General features: G+C 33.3%; 3 protein-coding genes across 3 annotated transcripts; 2 read left to right on the top strand and 1 right to left on the bottom strand.

Annotated features, from left to right (window-relative positions):
- Window positions 1–3305: 3305 nt before the first annotated feature.
- On the bottom strand, window positions 3306–5928 carry LOC129795700 (uncharacterized). The gene is made up of 4 exons (XM_055837170.1): window positions 5705–5928; window positions 4296–4403; window positions 3874–4143; window positions 3306–3712 (listed from the first exon to the last, which is right to left on the bottom strand). Exons 1-4 carry the CDS (start codon window positions 5763–5765, stop codon window positions 3498–3500), a joined length of 654 nt encoding a protein of 217 aa, XP_055693145.1. The 5' UTR covers window positions 5766–5928; the 3' UTR covers window positions 3306–3497.
- Window positions 5929–7390: 1462 nt separating this feature from the next.
- LOC129795569 (T-box transcription factor TBX10) lies at window positions 7391–17758 on the top strand. The gene is made up of 8 exons (XM_055836963.1): window positions 7391–8215; window positions 11648–12053; window positions 12131–12287; window positions 12386–12565; window positions 13390–13457; window positions 16214–16326; window positions 16619–16985; window positions 17554–17758. Exons 1-8 carry the CDS (start codon window positions 8011–8013, stop codon window positions 17555–17557), a joined length of 1500 nt encoding a protein of 499 aa, XP_055692938.1. The 5' UTR covers window positions 7391–8010; the 3' UTR covers window positions 17558–17758.
- Window positions 17759–21679: 3921 nt separating this feature from the next.
- On the top strand, window positions 21680–23348 carry LOC129795436 (solute carrier family 35 member F6). Its single transcript, XM_055836703.1, has 4 exons — window positions 21680–21876; window positions 21966–22113; window positions 22184–22936; window positions 23011–23348. Exons 1-4 carry the CDS (start codon window positions 21800–21802, stop codon window positions 23173–23175), a joined length of 1143 nt encoding a protein of 380 aa, XP_055692678.1. The 5' UTR covers window positions 21680–21799; the 3' UTR covers window positions 23176–23348.
- Window positions 23349–23639: the final 291 nt, after the last annotated feature.

The raw sequence follows: 23639 nt of genomic DNA, 5'->3' as shown, positions 1-23639 counted from the left end.
CAATAGAAGGTACTTTATATAAAAAAAAACAATAAAAAAATCAAACTCCTTAAATTTTTAAATTTTAGTTTATCTGTTTTCTTGATAAAATTACCAGTGGCCAGTGGTTTATTTGTTGGAAGTAAATAACATTAAAGAATATTAAAAAAAAAAAAAGAAAAACAAGCTCAAACATAAAATTGTAGGCAAGCATGTGTAGGAAAACCCTTTATCGACTATCACGAAGTAAAAGAAGAAAAAAAAAGAAAAGAAAATTAATAAAATTACTTACAAAAAAAAAACTTCCATAAATGCAGAAAATTTAGAGAAAGAAAAACAAATCAAAGTTCACATAATAAGTGTTGTAAAAAAAAAAGAAAACAATAAAAGACAAAAATATTTAAAATAAAAAATATAAAAAGAATAAATAACTGAAGAGAACAAAGCTTTGTCCAATATTAAAAATTACATATATAATGTAAAATGAATTAGTGAAAAAAAGGAAATGACGATTAAAAGAAAATCTATCAAAGAATTCCACCGGAGAGTTTCCATGGAAAATTCTCATCTCATCTCTTGGTTTACCAAAGTTTTTGTTTTTTTTAATTACAATAAAACAAACAAATCCCTCAGAGTCAGAAGAAAAAAAAACTTTCAATTCACAGCTAAAAAAAAAAAAGAAACAAAAAGAAAATGATAATGTATAATGCAAATAATTGTGTAAAACTATTGATGAAAAAAACACGAGCTGATAAAAACAAATTACTACTGTATGATTAATATAGAAATTAATGTGATACATAAAGAAAAAAAAAATACAAAAAACTACGAAAAAATATATATACAGGAAAAAAACAAAAAAATCAAATTGTTTAACTTTTGTTTCTTCTGCTTGTTTCTTTCTTTTTTCTTTCTAGGATGATCCCACCACCTACTTTGATCCCTATTCCATAACCTTCGTCACGATGCTTCAAACCAATTGTGACTTCCCGTACCCACATTTCCATACATTGTGAAGTTTTTGATGAATTTATTGAGCAAAAAAAAAACCTTGAAGATTTACCTCCATTGCGGTGAACGAGGCTGAATACTCAAAATTGTACAAAAAAAAAGGTTAATTGTCTTATTAAACTTTCATTTCCTTTAAAATTGCAAATAAAATACACATATTTCCAAATTTATTTAAATAATTTTTCCCGGAATATCAATGCGAAGAAAACATCTGCAACTAAGAGAAAACAATGTTGAAATCGCAGGTACGTGGTTTACTTTGATTTATCGTGAAAAATAATATATTCAGGATCCTTCAGAGCTGTAACTCTAGTAGACCTTGTAAACAATTTTTAATACTTTGAGGATCAAGATTTCTAACCTCAAAAGTTTGACCTTAATTTCTTCTCAATAGAAAATATTTTTCCAAGTTTTCTTTCGACGATATTGAAGTAATGAAATTTCCCTATACACAGATGTAGAATTTATTACGAAATGTTTAATAGATTTTAACCTTTTGGCAATTAAAAAAAAAACTCGAATTGATCACTTTGGCCAGCTTAATCCTCCCCAGGGTTAAGCAATCAATTCTTAAAGAAAAATTCAAACAATTATTGAAGAATTTTTTTTCTGCATTTTTGGAAATATCTTTCCATTATAAACATAAAAAAAATTTTTGGTCAATTTGTGGCTGTTACGTTTTCATCAATTAGCTTCATTAGCTATTTTTTTAATCCCCAAATTCATGAAATTTTTATTAATGAAAAGAAGGTTCGTAAAAGGTCATGAAAAATCTCATTTTTTTTATCCCCAGAAGAGGCAAAATTTTTATTTCCTTTCAACACTCACTTTCCTCTCTCAGTCAAGTATTAATGTTTTCCTCAGAAGCCATCACAGCACCAACATGTGAAAATAATGTTCTGGAAAACAATAATTTATTGCAAGAGCATCTTATACTCTCTGTGATGGTGCATCTTTTCCTTTCTTTTAACATTCATTTAGTTTCAACTGAATCCAGTATACCATACAGATCATCATCATCAGAGTTGTTGCGGTATAAAATGATGTGTTGACAGCATCTATATCTTCCGTTCTTTTGCTTATACTTGCGCGATCCCCGCATGATTCTTATGTTGTCTCATATTGACTTTCATCCTCCCTCCCGCCGTACCAATTTATATTGGGGGCTAAAGGCGCGTTCAACCGCACATTGATGGCGAAGATGAATCTCATTCGATGGTGAGGATGCTCTTTTATATTTATAGCTCAATTGAATTGTAAACACTCAAAAAAAAAACATTTTCAATACAAAATTTGTTTTATATACATATGTACGTACTTACCTATAATATAGTTAAGTATGAAGTTTTTTTTTCTTTGCACGCACCATGATCTCTGTATGATCTTTGGCACCTCGAGAAAATATATATTATGGGGTATCCACAAAAGTCAATTTGGTGTGTGCATTTTACTACCGTCAGAGATCACTTCAAGACGATTTCCTCCTTATTTCAGTTCTCTCTCTCTCTTTTTCTCTTTAAGAGATTCTCCCCGCTATATAGGCAGTTGGTACGCGAGGGCGTTGATAGAAATATGGCCAACGGAAATTCTGTTAATTTCATCCGTCAGCAGCGCATTTATTGCCTTCACTCTCACTCGATCTACCCCCAAATCATTTTACACACTAAAATTGCAATAAATTCCTTCTACTATTGACACCCCTCTACGGCGATCTTTCCTCCAAGAACTAACTTTGAGATTTTTTCCTTGAATTTTGAACGAGAAAAAACCATCCAGAGTGCTTTGATGAGATTTGAAGTGAATTGTTCGCGTTTGACTCGAATTATTTGAATGAATAAAGTATGTAGGCTTTGGAAAAAAATAATTAAAATGTAGAGAAAATGTTGTTAATCACAAAGTAAATCAAAATCAATATTAAATTGTGATTTACCAAGAAAAGAAGACGTTGGGGTGTTCTGCTGCGTTTGGAGAAAATCCTTTTTGTATGGCCCTCCGAGAACCAGATAAATTCATGAAATATACACTACACAGGTAATAGGAGAGAGTGGGGCAAAAAAGGTCATTTAGGCGTATGGAAAAAGCTCAAAATATCTTATTAGGATAATAAGAAAGAAGTTCTATTTAAGAAAGGTCACATGTTTGTTGGTAATCGATCTGTTTTGTTCTACAATGCACTCCTAAACGGCTTAACCGATCGCTGATGGAAATCCATACAACACAGAGGTTGCTGCTACCAGACCGTTAAATAAGTTTAATTACTTATTCAGACACAAAACGACAATTAGCTCGTTAGTTAATAAAAGAAAACAAAATAATTTCTTTGTTCTAATTTATTTGTCGCTTTTTCTTGTAAATTAGAAACAATGCATGCGTGTATTAATCTACTAGAGAACGTTCTACTAAAATGAATGTTAAATGCATCTTGAAAAGGAAAAAAAAAACACTGATATGGCTGCTTTGCTCTACGAATCCTCACTGTAAAGATTTCTCTTTTTTTTAATAAATGATTAATTATTCCTCACAAGAAGAATGGCACAGAGTGCAAAGGCAATGAAAGAAATTGCTGAAATGGTATTGGCAGAATTGCCCCCAATGGGTGCTTCGGGGAGTTCAATGGACGTTACATTGGCAAAATTGCAACCTTCTCCAATGCATGTGTAGCATGCATTTTCCTGCAGGCAAATGGGTTCATCACTAACGCATCCTCGTGCAAAAGAGTCTCCTGTGGAAGAAAAAAAAAATATAAAATGAATAAAATATAAAATTAATAAGAAAAGGAATTACAGGAATTTAAGAATTTTGATTCTTTTCAAAGTAAAAAAAAAGCCTTTTCTTAATTTGAAAAGAAATTTAAAAAATTATTAATAGAAAAAGAGAGAATACCTCGACGCATGATAAAGCATGAATCTCCATCGACAAATCTTGAGCAAATAGTAGCTGGGGATGTTTGTTCGCCCAAGCAATCCCTTAGGTTTGTTGTACTATTGCACACATGGCACCGGATACGATGTTCTGGAAAGATGACGTTATTGCAGCCTGGATGGAAGCCTGTGCCAATCCTTAGATTTGTGCATGACATGCAATTTTGTCCGGTACATTGGAACTGTTCAGGTCCACTCAAACTATTTAAACATCCACGAATGGTACTGCCATCTTATACAGAAAATAAATAAATTAATAAATTAAGAAATTCTTTAAGAGATTTCGGGGCTAATAAAGTCAGACAGAGTGATTTTATTAGCTTTGATCTCTCTTTGATTTTTTTTTAATTAATACAAATAGTTATTCTCATTTAGTGATCTTACCATCATCAATCCGCACGAAACACTGATTATCCCATGGAGTGCAATTGGTTGACAACATATTATCGTATAAGCAATTTATATCATGTCTTGAATCACAATTAACGCATTCTTTAAAAAAATAAAAAAAATAAAAGCATTAAAAGAGCAAATTAAAGGTTAATTATTGATAAATATTTAAACAAAATAAAGTTCTTTCCCGCCCTTTCTATTAACTGATAAAATAGATAGGAAGATATATAGGTAGCTATTATAGGTAGGTACTTATAAAACCTACCTAAAATGCCCTGATTTGATTTGATTTGAGTTAGACAATTTATGTTGGAGTGTGTGTGTTGGAGATTAGATTAAAATTAGAGTATATTTGCAAAATATATCATAAAATATGTATCGTTCACCTTGATTTTTTTTATTATGTATGCTTACATTAATTCGTCATTAGCCTGATATACATATCTTATGTATATATTTACTTTTTAACCGAATTTAACGATTTTACCGTACACAGGGGCAGATATTTCCTCATTTTTAACCCTTGGAGGACTTTACTGGCCACTGTGGTCAATTTGACTTTTTTTTAAAGAATCGTCTCAGAATAAAATCTATTTATCCTTTCGCGTTTTTTAACTCCGTAGACCTAAACGTGAAACATTTTATTTTTCCAATTTTTTATGAATTTAATAATTTTTCCAACTTAGAAATTCGTTAATTTGACGTAAATTATGTTAAAGAAGACGTTTTGACTGAGAAACGCACTTCTTTCAATGTTTTATGTTGACGCGAAAGGATTAAACATCGTGATGATTTCTACATTAACAGAAACGTTAGAAAAATATATTAATTTTGAGAGAAAATTATGGTGAAAGTTTTCAGGTTAGAAACCTTGATCTTCCAAGGGTTAAATAATTTAGATTTTTAGAATAATTTGTTTCTAATCTTGTGTTCTCAATTTTCTTTTTTGTTGTATTTTTTCTATCTTCATTAATTTTTTTTACAAATTATCATGAGATTCATTACCAATTTGCCCGAGTTTTCTTTATATGAGTTTTATGTATATATATGGGAAAATACACTGATAACGCAATTTGTAAGAGGTACATTATATGTTTAGATGAGTGTACCTGTGTATTTTTATCTTTTTGCACAGCTATTAGAAAAATTACTCTGTACTCTCTGTATGGGAAAATTAGAAGAAAAAAAAAGAAACTATATGTATGTATTATCTTGAAATACACAGAGAAAAAAATAACTCAACATTTCCTTATTTGCTAATTTTTAAGGCGAGGCAGTAAAAAGAATCAAATCTATTAATAAAACTTATGCAATTTTTTGTGTGATATAACTTTATCTAATCATCACATTTTTTTGGGCGAAATTTCTTTTACATTCAATTTTTTTTCTTTACACTTTACCTGCGTTTGTGTAGACCAAAATACTCGCAAATGCGATGGCACTAATCAAATATTTTAACATTTTTTTATTAGTTAAGTTTTTATTAATCACACACCCTAAAATTTAATTGGAAATTATAAATTGTTTAAAGTCTGGCAATGATAGTACGCGGAGGCTCTATTTTGGACGTTCTTGCGCTCACCTCAGATCACGGTGTTAAACTGGAAGAAGGCGCAATGTGAATAAAAATGTTCATGGAGTGTTTTCTCTTATCTCTCTTTGCAACTGATTAGATATATTCGACAGGTAAATAATTAACTTACGTTCGTATAAAATACACAAGAATGAGTCAACTGTTAAGTACATTACTAGAGAAAAAGTATGATGAGCTTTTTTTTCACTAGAATAATAATTCATTTGAAAAAAGAATTTGTCACCATCCTCATTGAAACATATATATGAAGCGGAAGAATAAATTTAATTGAAATGTTTTAAAAGCTTTTATAAAAGTCCTTATGATCCTGATTGATCAAATTGTTCCTCCTAGAAATTAATTCAAATGAATCTAATAGAACAAATTTAAAATAAAATTAAGAAAAAAAAGTTAATTTCCGTTGATACCTCATGTCATTTCCTTTTGATATAGGCAAAAAAGGTGTCGAGAAAATATTCATGAGTGATCCACAAGAGATCTTTTCAACGGGGTCAAAAGCTGTACGCGCGCCCCGCGTGAAGATGAAATGAGCGACAAAATAGTGAGAAGAAGAAAAAAAAAGTCTTCATGCTAGAAATCTTAATATATAAAGCTGAAAATGTTTGTTTGTCTGTCTGTGGCACATGAACTCCTCCGAAACGGCTGGGCCGATCTTGATGAAATTTGGTATGGGGGTAGAAGGGGTCAATACGAGTTGCAAGCGCTATATGGGATTCCGCCCCAACCCCCCTTTATAGCGCCCCCACAGAAAAATTGATTTTTTCCCAATTTTCTACCTGCTGAAGGGTCAGATAACGGGATTTTCTTTATTTTTAGAATTTCTCGGGGTACCGTATTATTCATCCCCCCTATTAATATACGCCCACCTTTTATAGCTTAAAATGGTGATTGCTCACACGTGATTGGGGGCTCGGGTTGACTAGTATTAAATAAGCGCGATCATCTCGAATATAATATATAATTCAACTCCATTGGCTGATGTGTTGAGTAAATTGTGGGCAAGTCCGTAATAAAGAACCGCCTCGTTTGGCACAAGGATCCCCACAAGTCGATGCTGTTGCTGAGTTATTTGTAGAGATCACTCTGGCTGCTTTATGATTTGTGGTCCGTCGAGAGATGTGATCATCGATGTTCACCCTGCACGGTGCTCATCACAACCCAATGACACCCACAATCTCTTCTTCTTCTAGCTTTTCTTCTTTTCCTTCACACACAGCATATCATGATGCTGGATTAGAAAGAAAGTAGCATAAAAGAAGAGATCTTTAAAATTTAAAAAAAAACTCGCACTGTATGTTTCTCTTTTCCTCCCTTTTCCTCCTTATTATACAATTTGGGAGAAGATCGCGTGCCTGTAGGTCTCTGTGTAGCATATATAGCACATGTGTGATTGAGAATAGGAGGAAAGATGTTGGGGCTTGAAAGAAAGAAAGAAAGTTATATATGTGGTACGATCTTCACGGAGATGGGCAAGAGCGTTCGTGATTCACACAGTCAGTTCCCATTCACTGTCGGCTGTGTGAGGAGTTTTGTATTCTCACCGAAGATCAGTTTGTTGAAATGTACCAAAAGAACGATAAGTGCTCCTCTAGAGGCGCGCATTATTAGAATAAACACAACGACAAGACGATTGGTGTTTTGTATCTGCTGAAGATCGCACAATAAAATGAAGAGATCGAGAGAGCAAATTTGAATATTTAGTATAAACAAATTGAATTTGTGTTTGTCGTTTTGCCTCAGTCAAAACGTGATCAGAAGCAGAACCCGCGCGCGTATTCTGGGTGTAAATTGTGCTCGCTTACTTCTCGTGTGTCCACCATGCCAGAGATGCCCGTGGTGTGAGCATATCTGCAGAAAGAGTTGAAAGTTTAATTACCATTGTATTGGGGTTGATCGTTGATTGCTGTGCCACACAAAAGTGCAAAATATTATTATATATTTGAGTTTCTGCGTGTGCAATGATCACATCCCACAGTTGATCTTTGAAGAGCAAAGAAAAAGTGTTTTTGTGGAATTTAATAAAAGGATTCAGCTCCTTTAAGTGGACTTTCAATAAAGGAAAAATTATTTTAAAAAAATGATGAATGTTGAGTGTGAGGATAATTTTTGTGGATGATTTGCAACTGTGTGTGGGAGATGCATCATCATACAATTCAACGATCATTAACCGACGGTTGTGCAAGTACCTTCATGAATTCAACAATCACCTCAATGGAGAGTGGAATAATGTCCTCAACGACAGAATGCTTCTTCCCAAGTGACAATTGGATGATGACACCATATTCCAATGGATTAACACCCATGAAACAGATGGAAGGTAAATACTTATATAAATGAAGAATTTGATAAAGCAATACTTCCCGCAGATCAGCTATATCTATGTAGAATTTCCCAAATATTCAGCAAAAAATTACAAATTCTTAAAGTAAAATAAAGAAACTTTTAGTACGTATTTTTGGGTTGAATTTAAAGCTTAAATTAAGGAGGGATTAGTTAACAAATATTTTCAGTGTTGGTGATCAAGTTCATAGTGGAGTGGTATTCATTGTGCGATGGCTTATACGGTGTGGATGGCGCTATTGCTATTTTAAAGTCCTTCTAAAATATCTTTAGAATCAAATTTGACTTATTTTTTTCCAAATTCTCATAAAACTTTCGTTAAATCTTTAAAACCAAAAAATGTTATTAATTTTTCTCTGCAAAGGAGTTTAATCAGAATATATTAAACAATTCCTGTATTCGAGGGAAAAATTAGGATGCGGTCATGTATAAAGAATCAAAAATAAATAAAGAAATTGCCAGAGAAACTTCCCATTTTCCACTCTAATAACATGTGGGAAAATCCGGAAAAGATTTGCCCAAAAATGTAGAAAATGTCGTTACTATTGTATTTTCTTCTCTTCATTTCTTGAAAAATTTTGCTGACCACTGTGGCCAATTTTTTTAATCGTTACAAAATCTATCGTTATTAAATATAAGAGAAAATTAACCCTTTGACGTCAATGTAAAAAACATTGAAACATAGTCTTTCTATACAATATTTATTCTCCATTATGCTTTCAGAGGGAATTTTTCAGATAAAACGTCTTTTTGACTTCTTCTACGTATAAGCTTAACATTCAATTATATTTAAATAATTATAATAGCCTAATGCTCCCAAAGTCTTTGAAGTTAGAAATATCAGATCCTCCAGGGCTATTTCAATAATTGATAGAAAAATAAATAAAATAAATTTCTATTAACCTATTGAATTTTAAACGAATTATGTAGAGGAAAGAATAATAGAATTCTCTTGTGATAAAAGAAAATCAACATAAATCTTATGGGATAATTTCGCATTTATCGTATGCATAGCATGCGAAAGATGCTGACTGAGAATAAAATCTACAATGTGCAATGAATGAGACAAATAGCCCAAGAATGCCATATAAATCAACTTCCTGTGTGTGACTTTTTGGGGCAGCAGCAATGCCTTACAAGCTAGACAGCTGGATAAATTATTGACTTTTAAAAGATGGGGTGGTAATTACAAATTTGAGGACATTTTTTTCCTCCAAAGCTACTATATAGGGAGAAAGATTAATTTGTCTGGGTGATTGTTCAAACAGTAATGTTGGTACGCACAGCATATATATACCTACATATGTTTGTACATAATGCTAAATTAAATCTCGATGTGTATTTAATTTTAACACGATCAATTTTTAAATGGAATGAAGATTTAGACAGAATAGTAATCAGCAAAGTGATAAATCTTCAGGCATGTAGTTGACAAATAACGTTTTGGTTACATCAACCTAAAAATAAAGTGAGAAAGCAAACCTTTCCAACTAATTACTTTTCGAGAAGATACAAAACAATTAAACAACTCTCTTTATTCTCTGGGGGGGGACTCAATGAGAAATTCTCTACGCTGTTAGCAAAGCAGTTTTTTTTTCTCCATCGCGCAATCCTTTTACGTGCGCACGCAAAAGTTTTACAAGATTCCACAGCCGTGATGCACCGAAATTTGACTCAATTTTGGCTCAAGAACAGAGAATTGGTGTTGAGGAGAGAAAAAATTTAATCATGAGAATGTTTTGGCTAAAAGCAAACATCTTGTATATGCTTAGAAGAGAGATAAAGCATGCCAATGTCTTGTAGTAAAGCAATTGATGGCATTCCTTTACCCTTTTTCGGGGTCATCAATGTGAATTCTTATTAAGTACTGAGGATGAACTTTTGCTAATTTTCCCTTCTTCTTCGTATATACGTGAAAAGAATAGCGCTAGGGGCGTTAGGTAATTTTTATTCTTAGTTAAGATGGAGGGAAATTTTTACCTTAAATTGAATAAGACGTAAAATATGTGAGAATTCATGTAAGAGGTAAGCAAAGAGATAATTTTTGAATTTAATTCATAAATCAAAGAAAGAGCAAAAGAAATATTTAAAATATTTTTAAACAAGAAAAAGTTAATCTGAATGAAAAAAAATATATTCGAATCTACAGAAATATTTTAATTATTCGCCAAAATTCGTATGATGAGAGGTGTAAAAGCCCAAAAAAGTACTAATTTCAAATGATAGGATGATTAGCATCTCGTATTGGATTTAATTAAAATCTCTGCTGAATCTATCTATGAGATCTTTTTACGTTTAGAAAGTTAAAAAAAATTAAGAAAAAGCAGCTGTAGATTTTTCTCTGTAATTGCTTCATTTTCCTAGTTGAAAGTGAATGTTCTAGTGCAAATACTAGAATTTCTATTATGAATTTGACGTGTGGCATAAATCATCACTTACGTTGAAGTCCAACAAGTGAAAATTAGCAATACAGTCGTCGATTTGCACTAAAATTCAATTTTATTAATTTGAGTATGAGCATTGAGATGAAAAGGCATGACAAAAGTCTTTCAAACACCTCACTCAAGAGGAACATTTATGAATTTTCTTTGCTTGCACCATGCATTTTATTAGGTGCATTAAAAATAATATAACTTCGATCACTCATCACCTATACCGCTTCTCTTATTTAAGCTCTGTCTCTATGTCTCTACATTTTCAAATTCTATTTGTGGACTTGGCAAGAAGGAAGGAAGGTTTTTTTCTTCTTTTTAACTTTTTAATGCAAAAGAAAATCGTTTCAGTGCTCCTTTAAGAAAAAAAAAATATTCTGCAACTTTTTTTTTATTTCTAAATTATAAATTAATTCCTAATATTGCCATTTCATCACCATGATATATTGTGTTTCAGACGACATGATAAAAACCATACAGAAGTAAACTTAACACATATGCATGTAGAATGGTATCAAGAAAATTAATAATCCTACTGAAAGAAATATGATTTATTGGACTATGGGAATTTTTTCTATGGGCACAGAAATAATCTCGCAAAATTCACAGCAATTTTTCAAACGAAATTGTTTTATAAAATATCACTTTATAGTATTTTTTTAACCCTTGGAGGACTTTGCTGGTCACTGTGGGCAATTTGACTTTTTCTTTAAAATCATCAAAGGATAAAATCTTTTAAATCTATCGTGATAATTTTTAAATTTTTGTGTAGAGAAATTCAATTAGCTCAAGTTCGTAGAAAGAAAATTAAAATCAAAGTTCTTATCATTTTTATACATACATAGTAAGGTGGTCGAAAGAAACCCTTTACATGATCTCAGTCTTTAAGAATCCCCAAGGAATCTTTAAGAATTTTAAAGATTTAGTATTTTTTTCAACGATTTAATAAAAAAAATTTTTCGTTAAATTCAATTTAGCATGTTTGCAGAGCGCTGGTAGAGATAGAGCTTCGTACAAACCCCTTGAACATATTGACCATCCGGAATCACCTGAAGATCGTACAAGATCAAATGGAGAATTGGAAGGAAGAAGTGTCGAAGGTCACGGGGAGGTAAATCACAAAAATGGACGTGGCAAGAGGGATGAGGAGGGCCCCAGTCATCCCCATCCGGCTCTTGCAACAGCTGGAGTTATGTTAGAAACAAAGCAATTATGGGATAAATTCCATGAGCAAGGAACAGAGATGATTGTAACGAAAACAGGACGAAGAATGTTTCCAACATTTCAAGTGAGGATCTTTGGGCTTGACCCTCAAGCTACGTACATCATGCTCATGGATTTTGTACCATGTGATGATAAACGCTATAGATATGCTTTTCACAGGTAATAAGGATTTTTTTTGTACTTATATAATTATTATTGGGAATTTTGAAGCGAGAAATTAACTCTTTTTTCTTTAGTTCAAGTTGGGTCATTGCTGGTAAAGCTGACCCCATATCCCCACCACGAATTCACGTTCATCCTGACTCACCGGCCCCTGGGGCAGCATGGATGAAGCAAATAGTATCATTTGATAAGCTTAAATTAACAAATAATCAACTAGATGAGAATGGGCATGTAAGTTCTTTCTATTTCTTAATGATTCTCTGTGATATTGGCATTAAATTCTATAAAAGAAGATGATTTATATAAAAAGAAATTTCTTTTTTTTTTAGATCATTCTCAATTCGATGCATCGCTACCAGCCGAGATTTCATATTGTGTACCTCCCACCAAAGGTCACGGCGTCACGTGTTGGTGTCTCTGGAACAACTACCGAAGAACAGAGTCACTATAGAACTTTTACATTTCCTGAGACTGCATTCACCGCCGTAACGGCGTATCAGAATCAAAGAGTAAGTTTTTGGGGGGATGTTTCTTTCGCAATTTCTTTTTCTCTTTAAACTAATCTAAATTGCTCTATGAATGAGAAAGTTTTTCATAGATCGATGAATAAACTCCTTTTCAACAAGATCTTACCTTAATTTTATCTTACCTTCGTTGCACCATATATACTGCTCTATTTGATCATCCTTCTAATTATGTAGTGCTTCAATATATCTTTTTTTTTTGAAGACCCATTGAGGAATGAAGATGCTGCGTAAAGGTGTCAAGTTCTGCGGGGAAAGGAGAGGGTGGGAAATTATTACAATTTTTTTTAATAAATATGTTTAGCAACGCAATAATTGTGAAATATACTCCGGGGTGCGGGGGGGGGGGCATGAAAAACAGTCATCCGGAATGCATGACAGATATTAGGGCATAAAGTTTCCACACAGAGGTATAGGAGATGAGAGTCAGATCCCACTCGTGCGCCCCCCAATAAGATGTGTCACCGCATGGAAATTTATTCAAGCAGTTCTTTTAATTTTTCTTCCTCCATCTCACATGAGATCAATTTATGATTTTTCTCCTTGGTTCGTTCTTTTTTTTTTGCGCCACCACAAGATTTTGGTACAGTCTTGGGAGCGGGGGGGCGAGGGCGTGGGGGAGAGTAAGAAAATAAATATTCATGACGTGGTCTGTGTGTAGATTTATGACGATTCCAAGCCGCATATTGAGAAATAATTGAAATTAATGTTTAGTTTTTCTCTTTTTTTTTCTGTGTGTGGTGCTTTTATGACACACTTTTTGATTTTTTTTCACGCATTTTTTTTCTGCATTTTCCTCTTTGTTTTAGGTCACACAACTTAAAATTGTGAGCAATCCCTTTGCCAAAGGTTTTCGAGAGAGTGATTCGACAGATGAGTAAGTAAGAAAAAGTCAATTAAAAATTAATCTTCTTCCGGAAGGAGCATCCCCAAAATATTTATTTTATTAATTAAACTTTGATATTTCTCATCATTTTATAAACATTAATGAGCATACGGTAGGAAATTAACTATTAGCTATACAACAATGTTTCCATTGAAAGCACGAGTGTTAGGTGAATGAATAAAAATCCTCTTTTACACTATAAATAAAATTATGATCCACCACGGAGCCTTCAAAGTGTCATGTTTACATACTTTTCCGAGTGATAAATGTACCTTTAACACTCAAAACTACATGCGGCGTTTCATGGGGATCTCACTTCTTCGTATATAAGTAAAGAAGTTGAATGTTTCTTTCATATGGCGGGGAGATGTGGGAAAATTAAAGAAATATACGGCACGGAGATCAAGCTTGAGATGTGGAAATTATGTTGCACTTAATTTAATTAAAACATTTAATCTAAACATTTCAAAAATTTCAACTTTTTCCATAATCATTTAACAAGAAAAAAAATGATTATTTTTCATCTCACAGACGGACAATTGGATTCTTCTTCTATTTTAATATAAAACACTCGGCGCGGGAGAGTTATTGAAAATTGGTGGCGGATGAAAAATGGAAAGAGATTCATTTGGGGATGTTTATTTGCTCAAAAAAAGATGCGGAGTTTTAATGTGAAAAAAATCTGTTTATTTTTTCACCAATTTTAACGCATTTGGATTACCAAAAGAGAGATGAGGAGGTGAAAAATGGGTGAAGAGATTACTTTACTAATTCTTTCCCTCATGCCATTTTCCACACAAATCTATCCACTAAATATCCTGTTCCGCCCTAAAAAAAAATAAGAGATACGAAGCTCCTAATGAGATTTGGCAATAAAATCAGCACACACAGCTGGTACGCACAAGAGATGAATCTCTAAGGTCCATCTGATTTTTCTTCTCATTGAAAAATTTCTTCCTGTGTCTGTTTTTTTTGTAAAAATTTATATAAATTAAACTCTCAGGCATAATATAAATAAATCTACTTATATTTGAGAGTAGATTGCAGCAAAGAAGAAAATAAATTTTCTATAAATTTTTCTTTTTTTTTTATTAAAGCAAGAACATATAAATAATGGGTTGTATTTAGTGACCAAGAAATCATTGAAATTTTAAGAATTCCTTCTAAAATTTTAACAATTTCAAGGATTTCTTGGTTGCTAAATACGACCAAATAATTAATTAATTAAAAAAGACTAACATTTTATCGCGATTTTTATTCTATGAATTTTTTTAGAGGACTTTTCTCAGTCAGAACGTCTTCTTTGGCCCCTTATGCGTGAATTTGATGTATTTCTAACATGGAAAAACAATTACATTAATAAATAATTGAAAAAATAAAATGTGTCACGTTTGGGTCAGCATATGACCCAAAAAACCTTAAGGCTTAAACTCTTCTCACCCATTAATTTTAATGCATAAGAAGAGTTTAACCAAGACTTGATTATTCGGGGTATGACTGTATTCAAAAATATTTTTACAAAGATTCGCGAGTAATTTTGTATTTTTTATACGTTTCCCCCTTAACAATAAAATGAAATATATTTAAAAAACAAATAAATCACATTAAGTGAGTTTCTCTTCCACCTCATGAGGACACACCAATTTAATTAACAAAAAAAAATAGAAAAATATGATTGAGTAAATTAATTTGGACAAGAAATTTTAAATTAATGCGTGGTGAATTTTATTTTTGGTTGCATTTCTCACACACTGTTGTGATTTATTTTGAGCCATATTATGTGTTAACTTTTTTGCTAACTTCTTTATAAAAAGAATATTTTAATTTGCAGAAAAAAAATTGGAAAAGATTTTTGGTGGATTAAAGAAGAATCGTTTGCTAATTAAGTGGATGAAAATTTGTTATGTTGAACATATTCAAGCAAAAGTGATTTAGCACGTCAATTTTCCGTGAAGATGTTTAGACAGGGGGAAAAGCTATAAAATCTCGGGAAAACTCAACGCGTGAGTTGTCATTATTTATGAAGTTGAAGAGTGAAAAGTGGAGTAGGGTTGAAGTATAGGAACAAAAAAAGAGAAGTCTCATATTGGCTCAAAATGGATGGAATATTTAAACGATTTATAATAATTTGTGGTGTAGTGAAGAGAATAAAATTTGAAGTAATAAAAAAAGGAGAAGAAAGTCTTGCACTTCTTAACTTTGCGGGTATGAGGGAATTTTCTTCTTGCCATATTATCCGTGTGTGATGCGAGGAAGAAGAAAAGAGCATGATGAAGTCATGAAAGGCGGAAAAGTGAGTGGCAAAAGTGGCGGGATCAATTTTGTTGGGGAGAAGATCAACACATGATCAACATCAATGAATCAAAAATTGAAGTGTTTACATCACCACGGTTAAGTATTTTAGGACGGGAACCACATGTAAACGAATTAGATACACCCATTTTACAATTTAATGTTGCGCGCCTTCCCTCTCTTCTCATATATGCTACACATTGAATGAAAAAGAAGAAGAAAAAAAAACGAGCATCGTGATTTTGTTTACAAGAACACTGTGAGTCTTAAAAGTGGATTAAAATGGGTAGAGAAGAAAGGGAGAGTGACGAGAAAAGAAAACCCTTTGATCGCCTGTTAATTCCTCAATATATATGTTTTCCTTTCTCCCAATTAAAAATATAAATGAATCAATATACAAACTCTTCTTGAACTAATAAAATATTCTTTTTCTCTTTAAAATTAATTTTTTAAAGATCACAAGAAATGATCAACGGTGTACACCTGACACAGCAGCAACAGCAATCAAATACAACACGATCGCGATCTTCTACAGCAAGACCATCAAATTCTACCTCTAATCCAAAAGGTAAATTCAATGATTCTCTTTTCAATAAATTAAATACAAATCAAGAGAAAAAAAGAAGAAAAGTTCACGTTTTCCATTGATTTTACAAACAACCATTTCTTCATTTTCTTTTACTTCTTGTGTGTGTTCTTTGTAGAGAAATAAACATGCAGTTGTTTTGTTTAACTTCTCAATATAAATATATGTATGTGTGGTAGATTAACACAAAAAGAAAAAGATTTGATTTTATTTAAAAAAAGAAATAAATTTTTTTTCTTAATTTTCAATTTTATTTTCTACTTTTCCACAAAAGCAACGGATGAGGAATCATTTCCAACGCATCTTCAGGCTACAGTTGCGGACATTCATCAAGGTGTTTCACCACCGGCTATAACACAACCCGGTAGGTTTTCCTCACAGAGCCCCCAAGCTGGATTACCACCACCTACTGCCACGTCACCCCTTGGGCAGCCTTATGCATCCGAAGCGAGCTCCTTTGGACCACTCTACCATCATCATCATCACCATTTGGCAAATTATCCTTATGATAAATTTAAACTAACCCCCCCTGGGGGTCCTCCGCCACCAGCTGCCACCATGCCATCATACACAAGTGCCTACCATCATCAGGGTTTCTATGCCCCTATGCGACCCACGGGATACATTGATTTTGTACCAAGGTAAGAATTTTTTTTTCTTTTAAAGAAAAGGAGTTTATTTATTTGTTTGATTTTCACGAAATCTCAATTAAAAAAAATTGCAGAGGAGGATTTTACGAAGTTCAAGAGAAATAATGAAGAAATCAATTAGAAAAAAATCAAGTATAAAATAATTAGTCCAAAAACGACTGAAAATCCGTCTTTTCAATTTCTTTCAAGAGAAATATTCATTGTGACCTTCATAGATTTTCTATTAAGAATTGAATAAATAATTTTGAAAATTCTAGAAGAATAAATTTGCTTTAAATGTTTTTACTTTTAAGTTATATTATTGATAAAAATTATTTCCAAAATTAATTAAAATACTTTTTAATCAATTCTTGGTCATTTAATAAGTATGTAAGAAGAATGTCTGATAGTAAAAGCCTTCAAGTTTCAATATAAATTAGAACCATGTTGAATTACACTAGAATTCAATTAAGTAAAACAAGTATAAAGAATAAAATTTTCTTATTAATTTTTTTTTTCAAATTACAACGCGACAATTTTAATAAAAAAATTTCTTTCTTGCAAAAAAATTCTTTTGCAGGTGAAAAGAATGGATCACGTGACGTTATACCTAAGAAGATATATATAATAAAAGCCGCTTTGAGGTGATGCACACGCGACAGAGACGATGGATTTGTGCTTGTTGGAGGTTTTATAATATTATTAAGCTGATGTAACACAAAAACAATATAATCTCAATGTGCCAAATAAACTTTCCTTGCAAATTAGACATTTAACATGGAAAATGTGTGTAGTGAATGTGAGAAAAACATCCCATCGTCCTCTTCTTTCACCATTTTACCTCTTTGCCACTTTCAAAGTAAAAGAAAGAAAAAAAATATTTTGCCACGCGAACGCGTTGGCGGGTACGCGATGAGAAAGGTGAAGAAGCGTCCGTCCCCCATAGGGGGAAATGGGGCAAAATGTTAGAAAATCAAGACCACACATCTCCAATATCTCAGTAAATATTATTTCGTAATTGTTCTAATTTAGTCAAAAGGTACCTTTTATAACTCTAACTAAGCCTATAAAGTTTTATATTAATTGATCTAATATTTTAGGATTTATTTAAAAAACAAATTTTTCGAATTTCAAAGTTACTTTGACCTTTCATTTCAATATCGTATTTTGGCGTATTTCTGTGTAATTTTTTTGATCCAAATGCATTTTTTGATAGAGTAACTATTGCTGAACACGAATTTAGTCTAAATTTTCCGAAAAAATTTTCCGGGTTTTCCCGTATAACACTGATAGTAAAAAGTACCCCTTGGGGCAAAATGTTAGAAACCGTTTTTAAGGCTGTTAACTATTTTTTTGTTTATTTATTTTATTTTTTTCCAGTCGGCACACTTAATACATATAATTTAGCATGTTATATTACTCTCTATTACTAATATAAAATTATTTAAAAAATAAAAAGTGCAATTTCATAAATTTTTCATTTTTTTTATTTTTTGTATTTTTTTATTAAAAAAAATTTCTAATTGTTACGCAAATACCTTATTATCAATTGCTTTTATAGTGTCTAGATGAAATAAATTCATAAAATTGAAATTTAAGGCCAAAAAACGCAAACTAACATTTTGCCCCATGATTTTTGAAACAGGCAAATGTGGAAGGGTTTGGAAAATGGCCTGAAAATGCATTTTCCCGTTGAGATAGAGAAAAATCGTCTGAGACAAAGTTGTAGCCCGGAAAATTTCCTATAAGATAGTCGTCATGAGAAAACTCAAATATTTTCAGGAAAATCAGGAAAATGTTTCTCCCAAAAAACTAACAAATTGCCCCATTTCCCCCTATACAACATACCGCATTCACATGATGGTGATACCCTTTCTGCAATCCCATTGACACGTCGTTATCAGCTTTTTCGCGCAGATGAAAGTTGTAAAAAAGTACCGCATCAGTGCACACCGCACTTGACTTCTTTTGCTAAAAATACATCCACTTTTATTGGTTGGTGGAATGGATGCTACCCGCGCGATGAGTCTTTTATGGACTTGGCGGCTTCTGTGTCCTTTTATGATCAAATTGTAAATCCTATTTTTTTGTAATCATAAATACTTTGAGCTAAATTAGGTGCAGTTAAATAGTATAATTCTCCGTCTTTCTCTCCTGAATATAGTACTATGTACGTACATACTTTGCATGGGATTCAATTGATGAGAAAAAAAATTTTTTAAACAAAAAAAATGTAAAATATTCCATAAAATTGTGTCACAACTTCTTCCCTGTTTTATGGATTTTTTGTTGGCTCATCTTTGAGATGGGAAAAAAAAAGAAGAAATTAATGTTGTTTATGTGAGAGAGTCATCCAGAGTGTGAGAGGAGAAAGCCCAAATAAACATTGGAGTCCCTATGAATGGCAAATAAATCATCTTCTTGCGTTCCTTCGGTATAATGGGAAGCTGTCGCCCGATGATCTTGCCCTGGGATTACCCACACACAGATCTCCCATCATCCAAGGCATGGCAATTAGCTTAATCCCGCAGAGTGTCACCCATTGTTCCGGATGGGCTGCCAATCAGTTTGCGTGTGGTGGCGGTGTGGCACCAAAGAGGAAGCCCACCCTTTTTTTTTTTCTTCTTCATCTTCAGTGACTCTTATGAGTGTATCAATTTGGTGTGTTGAATTACACAAGAAAAGAACGACCGAGCTGCCAATTTGATTGACAAGGATAACAAACTCATCAAGCCATTTGATCTATACACTCGTGAGTATCGCGCGAGAGATACTTCCTTCACAAGAAGATCGATGGACCGAAAATAGCTTCCAACAGCTATCGCATCTTCTATATATCTCTATAGCTTATGACCTCCTAATTTCTTTTTGGCATAGATGAGAGCAAACAACAACCAACGACGAAAGAAAAAAAAGAAAAAGTTTGGGCAGAAGAGGCACACAAAAAATTACCCTAATGATCCAGCAAACAAATCATCCATGATGGCATATTAATCACTCAATGGCAAATTGTGGGGCTCTTCCTGTGCGCCATCGGCAAGGATCATCATCACACCCACTCTTTTCAATAATGACTTATTTTACTTTTTTGTCTTTTAAATATTTTCTGAATATTTAAAGATAATTATTCATTTTTCAATAAATTGTGCAGGGAAAACACCTTTCTTCACCACGTAGGAAAGAAAATTCAATTTATCCTTCAAGTTTTTTTGAGTATTTTTTTGTATTTTAATGTTTCTCATTAAATTAGGGAAGTAAGGGGTAAAAATGAAAGGAAAGTCCCTTTCAAAAAATTAATATTGCATCTTCTCTAAAATAAAATTGCCGTCGGTATAAGAATAGTTTGTTAAATGAATTCTAATCTATTTATGTAGGGGAGGATGGCCCAATTGGAACCTTCAATGGATTTTTTTTATTAAATCCTTGACTTAAATTGTTCGAAAAATTAATTGATAAAAAAATTTTCTTTTCCGAACTATTAGTGGTCTGAATTGGGCCTTCCTCCCCTATGTATGTATGTATGTTTTTTTTTTATAAAGTTCCTGGGGACAGGAAATTAATGAATTTTGTTTATTTTCTTAAACTTTCACTCTCAAAATCCCTAAATATGAGAGAATCTCTTATTTATTAATGCCATCCCTTTGTTTTCCCTCTCAATGATTTATCGCTCTCAATATATAATATTTTTGCTATAATGTGAGAGATTCCCCACAGCGTTCGAAGCGCGTGAGGTCTCCTCATCCTTTCTCGCAGGATGCAAATGGCCACAAGGAGGGACGAAGAAAAAAAAAGTGAGGAAACATAGAGAAATGTATGTTCAACACCATATTTTACTAGAAACATAAACATAAACTTACTCTCTTGGTTGCTTTTTCTCAAATCCCTCCACCCCCTAATCTCAATTGCCGTGCGGGTCGTCTGGAAATGATTATTTAGGCCACTCGAAAATGTCACGAAAGGTCCCAAAGGCCCTAGATGTAGATTTTTATTAATCCTGTGACACATTACAAATTGCCAAGGAGGGATTTTTCTTGTATAGCCGTCGTCCTGTGGAGGAAAATTGGTTCTTGAGAAACAATTAGGCAACCCAGACACATTATCACTTTTCTTCTTCCCTTGATGTAACCACAATTAATTTTGAGAGAAAAGTAATGGAGATCGTTGCTTTTTTTTTAAGGGAAAGTGTTGGAACAAGGAAAAATGATAAAATAGCAAATATTAGAATATCGCCTGAATTATTTAGAAATGTGAATTTTGATACCAGAATTAATATTTTTCCGAGTAGTTTACATGACTTAATGGACATGAAAGGCTTAATAGAAAGTCCTTTGAATGGATTTTTCATACCTTCCGTACCTTCCACAGACGAAACCTTAATTTTAACATTTATATGAAATCCAAATACCTTTAATCTAGCCTTTAAGCGCTGTCTGGTGTCCTTAATTTTTTTAATGAATTTATTATATTTTCTTCATTTTTTTACACTATAACGAACTTTTTCTTTTGAATTCCTTTAACATAATTGGCTAACATAGTCGACGATTTCAACGCAACTTTGCTTGTGCTAAAAAATAGCAGGCGGTGGCTTTTGGAACTACATTTCTGGCGCCAATTTTGAAAAGTACAGTGCAGGTCTACATGTAGAATAATGGGATGTACTCTTCTCGCGCATTAAAACTAATGCGCCAGAGTAGTACATCCCATTATTCTGACATGTGGACCTGCACTGTATATAGATAAAAAAAGCTGATCAGACTGTTTTCCTCCGGCCTTTGTGTTTTTTCTTATTTTTACTGTTGTGAAAATTGTTTTTCCATTTTAATTAAATGGCCTGGTCACGTTATCAGCTGATCCTTGCGGTGACCATGGTGGTCACGGGATCGATTAATACCCTCAGCACGAAGTAAGTAAATCGCAGTAGGGTGGGTGGAAAACAAAAGAAAATTCATTAACAAAGACTCCTCTGTCTCTGGGTGACTCAACTTGACATAGATGGGCTGATAATTTGGAAGCTGTGGGGGCAGATGGACAAGTACGGGCATTTTCGCATCCCTTTGTGCAGGCATGTGCAATGTTTATCGGGGAAATGCTGTGTTTGCTCACCTTCAAAGTTATTTATCACAATTTAAAGAGGCGAAGGGTAATGTCTCTCATCTTCCGGAGGAAATGATCTTTCTCCCGGACATTGATATCTTATGTAATTTTTTCAGGATGGCTCCGAGGATACGCATGAGCTCACAAAGGGCAACAGAGACTTCAACCCATTCATCCTGTTTGTTCCAGCAATGTGCGATATGATTGCCACATCCGTCATGTATATTGGACTCAATCTCACCTATGCGTCCAGCTTTCAAATGTTCCGGGGGTCTGTTATCATTTTCGTGGGGGTGCTCAGTGTGGCATTCCTCAATCGTGTTCTCAAAGGTCGTGAGTGGACGGGAATTGTCTTTGTCATCATTGGGCTGGCAATAGTGGGGCTGTCGGACTTTTTAGCGAATGACGGTGGCATTGATCACTCACGGAATAACGTTATAACTGGAGATCTATTAATCATCACAGCTCAAGTAATAACATCCGTACAAATGGTGTATGAGGAGCGATTTGTAGCTGGATTGGATATTCCCGCGCTTCAAGCGGTCGGTTGGGAGGGTTTCTTTGGGTTTAGCGTTCTCGGTACACTCCTCATCCCCTTCTACTTCATCCACGTTGGGCCACCATTCAACAATAATGCCCGTGGTACGCTTGAGGACTTTTTCGATGCCCTCATACAAATTCGAAATAATTGGCAATTAGTCTTTGCCATCACGGGAACAATCATCTCAATTGCATTCTTCAATTTTGCCGGAATTAGTGTGACCAAAGAGATTTCAGCCACCACCAGGATGGTACTTGATTCAGTAAGAACATTGGTGATATGGCTTGTGGCACTTACAGTTGGATGGCAACAATTTCATGCTCTTCAGGTGATTTATTTATTTTCTTGTATCTGAAAGTTTATCTCAAAACTTTTTTGTTTTTTTTTTTTTTAATTCAACAGATTCTCGGCTTTGGGGGCTTGCTTTTTGGCATGTGTCTGTACAACAATGTTTTCGTCTTCCAATGCTGGTCAGCTGTGCGGGCATTCTACATGCGAAGACGCTATGGCTACCAGGAAACGGAAGGAATTGTATCAATAAGTGCCGATGATCCTCAAATTGCATAATATCATTGCATATAGCCAAAAGGGTCAGCAGCCCATCCCATTTTCTTTGTCATCCACATAACATTCTGATATTTTACATAACATATAAGGAGAGTCTCATGGCATTATGTGAAAGGCTGTATACCAATTTATTATTTTGTGGGAAATAAACCATAATCTTACATTTTAAAAAATTGGGCCTTATTCAGCGACCAAGAAACCCTTGAAATTCGCTTGAAATCTTGAAATTTCAGTACAAAATAGGCAATTTCTTTTTTCAGATAAGTAGCAGATAAAATTAATTTTCTAAGCATTAGTTTCATGCAACTAGTTGTAAGTTGCAGCAATTACTTTGTGATTCAGTGCGCAACTTCTTTGATTTCATAGATAAATAATCGCAAATCTGGAAGTCTAATTAATCTTCCGGAATGGATAGTACAGGTATGTTTAGCATTCTAACTATACGTAGATATCTTTATAAATTC

This window comes from Lutzomyia longipalpis, chromosome 4, assembly GCF_024334085.1.
Source record: "Lutzomyia longipalpis isolate SR_M1_2022 chromosome 4, ASM2433408v1".
Classification (NCBI taxonomy): domain Eukaryota; kingdom Metazoa; phylum Arthropoda; class Insecta; order Diptera; family Psychodidae; genus Lutzomyia; species Lutzomyia longipalpis.
Note: the sequence above shows the minus strand (reverse complement) of the source record. Positions and strands in the feature narration are given on the sequence as shown.

Coding starts and splice junctions, on each gene's coding strand:
- LOC129795569 (XM_055836963.1), top strand. CDS start 8,011: ATGATTTGCAACTGTGTGTGGGAGATGCATCATCATACAATTCAACGA. Junction 12,288..12,385: donor AACTAGATGAGAATGGGCAT/GTAAGTTCTTTC, acceptor TTTTTTTTTTAG/ATCATTCTCAATTCGATGCA. Junction 12,566..13,389: donor CGGCGTATCAGAATCAAAGA/GTAAGTTTTTGG, acceptor TCTTTGTTTTAG/GTCACACAACTTAAAATTGT.
- LOC129795700 (XM_055837170.1), bottom strand. CDS start 5,765: ATGTTAAAATATTTGATTAGTGCCATCGCATTTGCGAGTATTTTGGTC. Junction 4,404..5,704: donor TTTGGTCTACACAAACGCAG/GTAAAGTGTAAA, acceptor ATTTTTTTAAAG/AATGCGTTAATTGTGATTCA. Junction 3,713..3,873: donor ATGCTTTATCATGCGTCGAG/GTATTCTCTCTT, acceptor TTTCTTCCACAG/GAGACTCTTTTGCACGAGGA.
- LOC129795436 (XM_055836703.1), top strand. CDS start 21,800: ATGGCCTGGTCACGTTATCAGCTGATCCTTGCGGTGACCATGGTGGTC. Junction 22,114..22,183: donor ACAATTTAAAGAGGCGAAGG/GTAATGTCTCTC, acceptor TAATTTTTTCAG/GATGGCTCCGAGGATACGCA. Junction 22,937..23,010: donor AACAATTTCATGCTCTTCAG/GTGATTTATTTA, acceptor TTAATTCAACAG/ATTCTCGGCTTTGGGGGCTT.